Source organism: Ctenopharyngodon idella, chromosome 3 (genome assembly GCF_019924925.1).
Source record: "Ctenopharyngodon idella isolate HZGC_01 chromosome 3, HZGC01, whole genome shotgun sequence".
In the NCBI taxonomy this organism is placed as follows: Eukaryota; Metazoa; Chordata; class Actinopteri; order Cypriniformes; family Xenocyprididae; genus Ctenopharyngodon; species Ctenopharyngodon idella.
This window is the reverse complement of record NC_067222.1, coordinates 39511941-39520580: the sequence shown is the minus strand read 5'-3', so window position 1 is coordinate 39520580 and position 8640 is coordinate 39511941. Positions and strand designations below refer to the sequence as shown.

Below are 8640 nucleotides of genomic sequence, written 5' to 3'. Positions count from 1 at the left end.
GCTCTTTTTACTCTGGTCTGGTTTGAGGGGAATCACGATGCTGTTGGACCGTAAGTTACAGCAGATAATACTTGTTAAAATGCGTAGTGCTGAAAAAAAATCGATCATGGAAATAGTTAGCTAACAAATACTTTGTTAATTAGTTGGAAAGTGGCGACGTGCATTGAGCAGTGTACCGTTAGTGAAGTGTTAGCGCACGACAAGTTGTCCAGCACACCAGATCATTATAAACACCTAAAAGAGCGTATTATAAGTGAACAATTTAATGTGGAGCGTTTACCTTGCTGCATCAGGTAAGTTCACAGTGCCCGTGATGTTCCCTTTCAGTCGGTCACGTTCAATGTACGTCAGTATGTGAATTGGGATATCGCTAGAGAGCCCTATCAGCTTTGAGTGAACTAAAACAAGCCAATGGAGTTGGTGTGCGATATTTGCATAATGTGCACCGCCCCCGCCAGGTGGTATAAATAGGGGAGCAGATGCAATCGCACTCTGTCTTTCGCTTCGGAGCCAACCAGTTGTGTTCTAGCTTTCAGACTGAGAGTGTAACTACAAGCCTTTGTGAAGTGACAGCGTCTTGTGTTGGTGTTAAGGCACTTCAGCAAGGTCGCGAGCTTCCCGAGGAGCCTGAGCTATAAGCTCTCAACTGCTGTTTTTACAGCAAAAATTTCCCAAGCTTCCCAGCTTTTTGTCTGTTGCGATTTGGGCTGGTTCCTCCGTTGTGTTCGGGGAGTGGTGTACCCGAACACATCGTGACACTCCCTGTGTGCTTCAGCACAAGTGAGCTGAGCATTTCCCTTCTAAAAGAGCTTCACAGACGAACCCTGCGTCTTTTTCAAGATGTCATTTCGTCTGTACTTTACTGGATGCGGTCGCTCATTGGTCCCCGCTGACGGTCACAATTGCTGCATCACGTGCCTGGGCGTTCAGCATGCTGAAGCTGCTTTTGTGGATAGTTCATGTTCTCATTGTGGGAACATGACTATTGCAGTGTTGAGATCGAGACTCTCGTTCCTTGGCTCTCAGGGAGCAGGGGTCCCCTCCCCTATGCCCCGTTCCGCCGTTTTCTCTGGCTTCGGCTGGGGTGACGGTGCGTCGGCGTGTAGGCAGGGTGATCTGAGGATCACGGTCAGGGCTTCCCCGCCGAGCGCCGCTCCGTCACTGCAGCCAGTGGTGCTGCCGTTGGAGCGTGCTGGTCCCTCTACGGAGTGGATGCGGATGACCGTATGTCGATCGCGGCATCGGAAGGTGAGCAAGAGTCCTCAGGAGATGAAGACTCGGCTGGCCCTCCGGGACAGTAGCGTTGCCCGAGGCCAATCCTGAGTTGACGGCTATGCTTTCCCGGGCTGCCGAGAAGGTCGGGCTCGTCTGGAATCCTCCACCGTGTCCCGGCCTGTCTCTGCTTGATGATTGGTACCTCGGGGTGGCCCGCGCTGGTCCCCAGCGCCCCGCCCCGATGCCTTTCTTCCTGGAGGTGCATGATGAGGTGACCAGGTCTTGGCGGACGCCCTATAGCGTTCGCGCTAGACCTGGCCCCTCGTCCGCCTTTACCACCCTGGATGGCGGAGAGGCTAGGGGATACACGCGGATTCCCCCGGTCGAGCGGTCTGTTGCGATGCAGCTGTGTCCAACGGCCGCCGGCTGGCACGGTGAACCGCGTCTCCCATCCCGGGCCTGTAAATTCTCGTCAGAACTGACGGAGAAAGCTTACAGAGCCTGTGGACAGGCTGCCTCCGCCCTGCATGCCATGGCCCTTTTGCAAGTATATCAGGCAAAAACGTTGACGGAAATGCCCCAGGGAGGTCTTGACCAGCAGCTGCTTGGGGAGCTGCGTGCCGCCACTGACTAAAGTAACGGCACGTTCTGTTGGTCAAGCGATGGCCACGCTTGTGGTCCAGCAGCGCCACCTATGGCTGACCCTGGCTGATATGTGGGAAACCGATAAATATCGGTTCCTGGACTCCCCCGTATCTCAGGTCGGCCTCTTCGGCGATGCGGTAGAGAGCTTCGCCCAGCAGTTCTCTGTCGCCCAGAAGCAGGCTGAGGCTATCAAACATGTCCTGCCCTGGCGGTCCGCTGCTGCCTCCACCCCGCCGCCGGCCGCACAGCCTCAGCCCGCTTGTCGCCGAGGGCACCCGCCTGCGTCGTCCTTAGCCCCTGCTAAGTCGGCGAAGCAGCAGCCTACACCCGCCAAACAGCAGGGAGCCGGTCGCAGACACGGCGCCCAGCCCGCTCAGGCCAAACCAGGTGGCAAGAGATCGAGGAAGACGCGATCCTGAGATGGGCGACCAGGAGGGGAAGGTTTCTGCTCTTCAAGAGAGGATTCCAGCATCTCTCCCACCCCCGGAGGAGGGCCGGGGGGAATTTGTGTCTCTGTCTGTCCTGCCGCTGGCTCTCCGGAGTCCAGCGGTACCCACTTCTACACAAAAAGAGCAGTTTCCCAATCCTCCAGGTCACAAGAGGGCGCGGCTGTCAGTGTGCGAGGCCCCGCCTTGCCACTCGCAGCCCCCTCTCACTTCGCCAGCAGGTCCCAGTGTGATGGTCGAGGCCGCCTCCCAGCCGTCTCCCATACACACTGTCATCTCGCAGAGTCTGACCCCACTTTGGGCCGCTATGCCGTCCGAGTCGGGTCCCAGCACTCTGCTTCGCTGCCCCACCCCCGATACGTCTGTGGTGCCTTTGGTCCCTGCTGGCTCGGTGTCTGGAAGCCTGGATAGCGCTCCCCAGCCCGTCCCGCTGGCTCATTCGCACTATCAGACTCAGCTATGCAATTCAGTTCGCCCGGCGTCCCCCAGTGTTCAGGGGTGTCCACTACACTCAGGTGTCACTGGACAATGCACCTGTTCTCCGCGCGGACATTGCTGTCCTCCTGGCGAAGGATGCAATCGAGCCAGTCCCTCCAGCCGATATGAAGTCAGGGTTCTACAGACCCTACTTCATTGTACCCAATAAGGGTGGTGGGCTATGGCCAATCCTCGATCTGCATGTCCTGAATCGGTTCCTTCACAGGCTGCTGTTCAAGATGCTTATGCAGAAACGCATTTTCGAATGCATCTGTCCCCAGGATTAGTTTGCAGCGATCAACCTGGAGAAAGGAAAGTACGCAAGGATGCGTACTTTCATGTCTCGATTCTGCCTCGTCACAGACCCTTTCTACGGTTTGCGTTCGAGGGTCGGGCATATCAGTACAAAGTCCTACCCTTCAGACTGGCCCTGTCGCCCCACATCTTCACGAAGGTTGCGGAGGTGGCCATTGTTCCGCTCAAGGAACAGGGCGTTCGCATTCTCAACTACCTCGGCGACTGGCTCATCCTGGCCAGCTCGCGAGAGCAGTTGTGCGAACACAGGGACATGGTGTTAGCTCACCTCAGCCGGTTGGGTCTTCGGGTCAACTGGGACAAAAGCAAACTCGCCCCCATGCAGAGGATCTCTTATCTCGGTATGGAACTGGACTCGGTCGCCCAGACAGCGCGCCTCACAGAGGAGCGCGTCCAGTCAGTGTTGAACTGCCTGAGTACGCTCAAGCGCAGGACAGCGGCCCCACTGAAACTCTTTCAGAGGCTCCTGGGGCATATGGCATCCGCAGCCGCAGTCACGCCGCTCGGATTGCTTCATACAAGGCCGCTTCAACACTGGCTCCACGGCCGGGTCCCGAGATGGCCCCGTGACACCGAACTGCCGTCGCACTCTCACCAAGTGGTCGGACCCTTCGTTCCTGCGGGCTGGAGTTCCCCTCGAACAAGTGTCCAGGCATGCTGTGGTCCACACAGATGCCTCTGCCACGGGGTGGGGGGCCACGTACAACAGGCATGCAGTGTCGGGTCTGTGGACGGGGCCTCAACTGCAGTGGCATATCAATTGCCTCGAGTTGCTAGCAGTATATCTTGCACTGGGCCGCTTCCAGGAGCTGTTGACAGACAAGCATGTACTGATCTGCTCGGACAGCACTGCGGCCGTTGCGTACATCAACCATCAGGGTGGTCTACGCCCTGCCAGTGGTTCTATTCCCAGTGGTTCTCAGACCTCACGCTCCTCACGACAGCACCTCCCTGGCCCATTCCTCTGAGGAAGGACCTCCTGACTCAGAGACGGGGCACCCTCTGGCACCCGCGTCCCGACCCGTGGTTCTGAGTGATCTCCCGCAAGCGGTCGCAGACACTATCACTTCCGCTAGAACTCCTTCTACGAGGAACCTCTATGCGTTGAAGTGGAACCTGTTCGTCGAATGGTGCTCCTCTCACTGAGAGGACCCCAGATCATGTTCGGTCAGATCTGTGCTCTCCTTCCTGCAAGAGGGCCTGGAGCGAAGGCTGTCTCCCTCCACCCTCAAGGTGTATGTTGCCGCTATTGCCGCACATCACTATGCAGTTGATGGTAAATCGCTGGGGAAGCACGATCTGATCGTCAGGTTCCTAAAGGGGGCGAGGAGACTAAATCCGCCTCGCCCTCCCTCTGTACCCTCTTGGGATCTCACCCTGGTACTTACATCTCTCCGGGGTCATCCCTTCGAGCCTTTGCAATCAGTCGAGTTAAAAGTACTGTCCCTTAAGACCATCCTCCTGGTTGCATTAGCCTCGCTCAAGAGGGTAGGGGACCTGCACGCATTTTCGGTCGATGAATCGTGCCTGGAATTCGGGCCCGGTGACTTTCACGTTATACTGAGACCCCGGCCTGGATATGTGCCCAAGGTTCCTACCACTCCCTTCAGAGATCAGGTAGTGAACCTGCAAACGCTGCCTTCGGAGGAGGCAGACCCAGCCCTAGCTTTGCTCTGTCCCGTCCGCGCTCTGCGCCTGTACGTGGACAGAACGCGACGTTTCAGGACCTCAGATCATCTCTTTGTCTGTTACGGAGGCCAGCAGGAGGGAAAGGCTGTCTCCAAGCAGATGATGGCCCACTGGATAGTGGATGCCATCGCCCTGGCATATGAATCCCAGGGCGCGCCTTTCCCGCTCGGGTTGAGAGCCCACTCCACCAGAGGAGTGGCCTCTTCCTGGGCACTGGGACACGGCGCCTCGCTGACAGATATCTGTAGAGCTGCGGGCTGGGCGACACCTAACACGTTCGCTAGATTCTATAGCCTTCGTGTAGAACCGGTATCTTCCTGTGTACTCGCTTCCAGCAGCCGGTAGACGCGAAGAGCCCATTCTAGTGTCGGCTTGCAATGCCATTCCCGCCCCCTGGGCCGGATACGTGCATCCTTTTACTCCAGTCGAGTTCCCCGCTTGGCGAACCCTGTCGAGTTCCTCCGCCTCCCCCTTCGGCTCGGACATTGCGGAGTGTCTGATGCCAGGCCAAACCTCCGTCACTGACGTTGATGTTTGGCTGGGTGCCATATGTTGTGACCCCTCCACGTGAGTGGTCCCATGTGTGTATTGTTTACGGTCAACTCCCCACGGTGAGCCTGTGTCTTTCCCTTAGCAGAGCCACCTCTGCTGTCACCTGTCAGATCACCTATGCCAGGTGGAGCCATCCTAGGGACTCCATATGCGTACTGCCCATGGCCAGTCCATATGTGTATTCTCCACGTAAATTCCTCCCCTGCAGGGTAGGTAGTGGTCTCCGCAGCGTCCCCTATGGGTTCGCTTCCCCAGTGTAGTCTAGTTTACTTAGTGGGTATTTTGGAACAGCAGTAGACTCTCTTGGCGTAAGCTCACCCCCTTCCCCGTCCCATTGGTGCGCCGGGTGGCTAGAGCTTGCGCTGGGCACTGGAAGGGGTTCATAACTGTGGCGCTTTATTTGGGATCCCAATTCGACGGTCACTACTGACGTACGCCAAACGTGACCGACTGAAAGGGAACGTCTCGGTTACGTATGTAACCCTCATTCCCTGAAGGAGGGAATGGAGACGTACGTCCCGTCGCCACAGTTTCTCTACCCTCGCTGCAGTGCAGACTAGGTTGTCTCCTCAGCGAAAAACAGAGTGCGATTGCATCTGCTCCCCTATTTATACCACCTGGCGGGGGTGGTGCGCATTATGCAAATATCGCACGCCAACTCCATTGGCTTGTTTTAGTTCACTCGAAGCTGATAGGGCTCTCTAGCGATATCCCAATTCGTCGGTCACTACTGACGTACGTCTCCGTTCCTTCCTTCAGGGAACGAGGGTTACATACGTAACCAAGACGTTTTTTGCGGTTGACAGCGTGAAATGTTGTTTGTTCACATCGCATTACTTACATTCTACGGTATGAATTTTCATCAAGGACATTGTTAGATTAACACTAAACTTATTTTCAAGAATTTGTTGATAATGACAGATAGAAGTTTGATTTCACGTCAAGCACAGGAGCCCTAGCACAAATGCTGGAGAGTCCCTTCAAATCCAGGTATTTTGTTTTTGTACAGTAAATGCATTGTTAATGTGAGGATATTTTAGGTGACATTTTTTGGGCAATATAATTTGCAATCCATGTGCTGGCTGTCTGTCTATCTATCTTAGGCCTTGACTGTTGTCAGTTGGCCTTTAAATTTCTCATGATATACTAACTTGCAGCTTACTACATCATCTCACTGTTTGATAGATATTAGAAATGAATGTATTTTGTTGAGATCAATACTTTGTTCTTCAATTCTTTGTTCTTTGTATCTTTGATTTAATCAGCAGTGGAGATGAACATTGAAGGGGACTCCCACAATGGCTGAAATCTTTGAGTACTAATGCTGCTCGGATATGCTGGGTGTGGTAGGTGTCATTGCAGTTCAGTCTTTACTTATTTTCTTTTACATAAACGAATAGTTCAACCAAAAATTATGTACTCACCCTCATACTGTTCCAAACCTGTATGATTTTCTTTCTTCTGTTGAACACACAAGAAGACGTTCTTAAGAATGTTGGTAACAAGACACTTGATGCTAGCCATTGACTTCCATAGTATATATATATTTTTTTTTTTTCCCAACTATGGAAGTCAAAGGCTACCGTCATGTGTCTGGTTACCAGCATTCTTTAAAAATATCTTTTATGTTCAGCAGAAGAAAGAAACACATACAGGTTTGGAACTTGAGGTTGAGTAACAACAACAGTAACAATAACATTTTCATTTTTTGGTGTAATATCCCTTTAAGATATTTTAATAGACAATGCAAAAGTTCTGATATTGTTAGTAACACTGATATATTTTGAAAATGTTTCCTCTTTTAGGCTCGATAATGAGTTTGGATAAGTAACAGATGGAAAGACTGAGAAGTTGAAAGCTGAAGCTACCATGGAAAGGAGTAATTTTCTCTTTTAGAGGGGATGGAAGACCAAGCAGATGCTATGTAAGTGTGAAGTCTTTACTTGCACATCTCTTATTTAATTTATTATAACAAATATTCATTAATATATGACTTGACGTGAAAGAGGACAGATGCAGGTAATTGCACATGTCGATCTCTGACTGTTTAGGTTTCTTTAGTGCAAATCTCCGGAGCTGCTGTAAATAATCACAATGGTACACAAAGTCTTAATGGAAAAAAAAAAAACCTCTTCACTCTTACCAACTTATTTAACCTTAAAAACACATGCATTGAGTGTAAAATGAGGAGGGTTTAGCCTTAAAAAACCCCCCCCCCCCCCCCCCAACAACATGACAGTACATCATTGCGAGGATTGACAGAGTAACCATTCCTGCGAATGAGGGCCTGACGTGCTGTGGACAATATATTTTAGGTGTGAAACTTGTCCTGTCCACCAAAGATTAGTTCGGTCTTCTCTTTCTAAGACTGGATCATCTAATATTGAAACGCTGACATTCCTACTTATCGTGTTGCCTCTTTTGAGGCCCAAATATATTTTTCATCAAATACAACTATAGCAGATGTAACAAAAAGTATTACTTCACAATTAGTACACAATTACAATTTTACAATATTTCCAAGTGATTGTCATTGCAAACAATTTCAAAATATGTGCCTGAATGTTTGCCTGATCTAAAATGTTTCTTTAAATGTATCCAAAAGTATCTGAGTTAATGAGAAATGTCATCCACTAGTCTTGTTACTTGTAAGTGTAAATTGATGTTGGCAACACTTTTAATGAAGACTGTTGTTAATAGCCAGTGCATTACAAATGCATTTGTCTTATGAAGAAAACTGACAAACAATATATATATATTTTGAAAATTGACTGTTATTGACATTTAAAATTGTTTATTTGTCTGATTTGGAAAGTTTTATCTTGTATCTGACATTTTATAAGTTGATCTTATGTTATGAGAAATGTTATTTGCTAGTCTTGACTGTATGATTGTTTCAATCAATCAAGGTGTAGTTGTTGGTAACACTTTAATGTATACTGTATTATAGATAATAGCATAACAAAGCATTTGTGTCATCTAATCATCTAAATTAAGATTTAGAGCATTTTGTTGTGCCACTGTGAATGCATTTTTCTCTACCCTGACAAAATTTGACTTTAAATTAATAACATTTTTACATCTTGTCTGTTTTATTTCAGTTTTGTAGAATTACAAATGGATGGTAATGCTTAATAGGCTATTGTTGTATGAACATTAACTAGCAGATAATGATAATTTTCAGTTACACTTAATGTGTTTAAATGACACGATTGTGTGTTAAAATTACCTTACACAATCTGTGTGTTAAGATGGATCACACATCTACTGTGTTAAATTTGACACAACGTGTAGTCCCTGA

The 8640-nt window shown here is 50.1% G+C and overlaps 1 protein-coding gene across 2 annotated transcripts; it reads left to right on the top strand.

The window, feature by feature from the left end:
* Positions 1–480: 480 nt before the first annotated feature.
* LOC127510229 (uncharacterized) lies at positions 481–7542 on the top strand. Of its 2 annotated transcripts, XM_051889805.1 has the most exons (3): positions 481–6329; positions 6605–6685; positions 7145–7542. In XM_051889805.1, the coding sequence occupies exon 1, from the start codon at positions 2965–2967 to the stop codon at positions 4129–4131; it is 1167 nt and encodes a 388-aa protein (XP_051745765.1). In that variant the 5' UTR covers positions 481–2964; the 3' UTR covers positions 4132–6329; positions 6605–6685; positions 7145–7542. The 2 variants fall into 2 exon arrangements, with proteins under 2 accessions (XP_051745765.1, XP_051745764.1); XM_051889804.1 differs by having other exon boundaries at positions 481–6685.
* Positions 7543–8640: the final 1098 nt, after the last annotated feature.

Coding starts and splice junctions, on each gene's coding strand:
- LOC127510229 (XM_051889805.1), top strand. CDS start 2,965: ATGGCCAATCCTCGATCTGCATGTCCTGAATCGGTTCCTTCACAGGCT.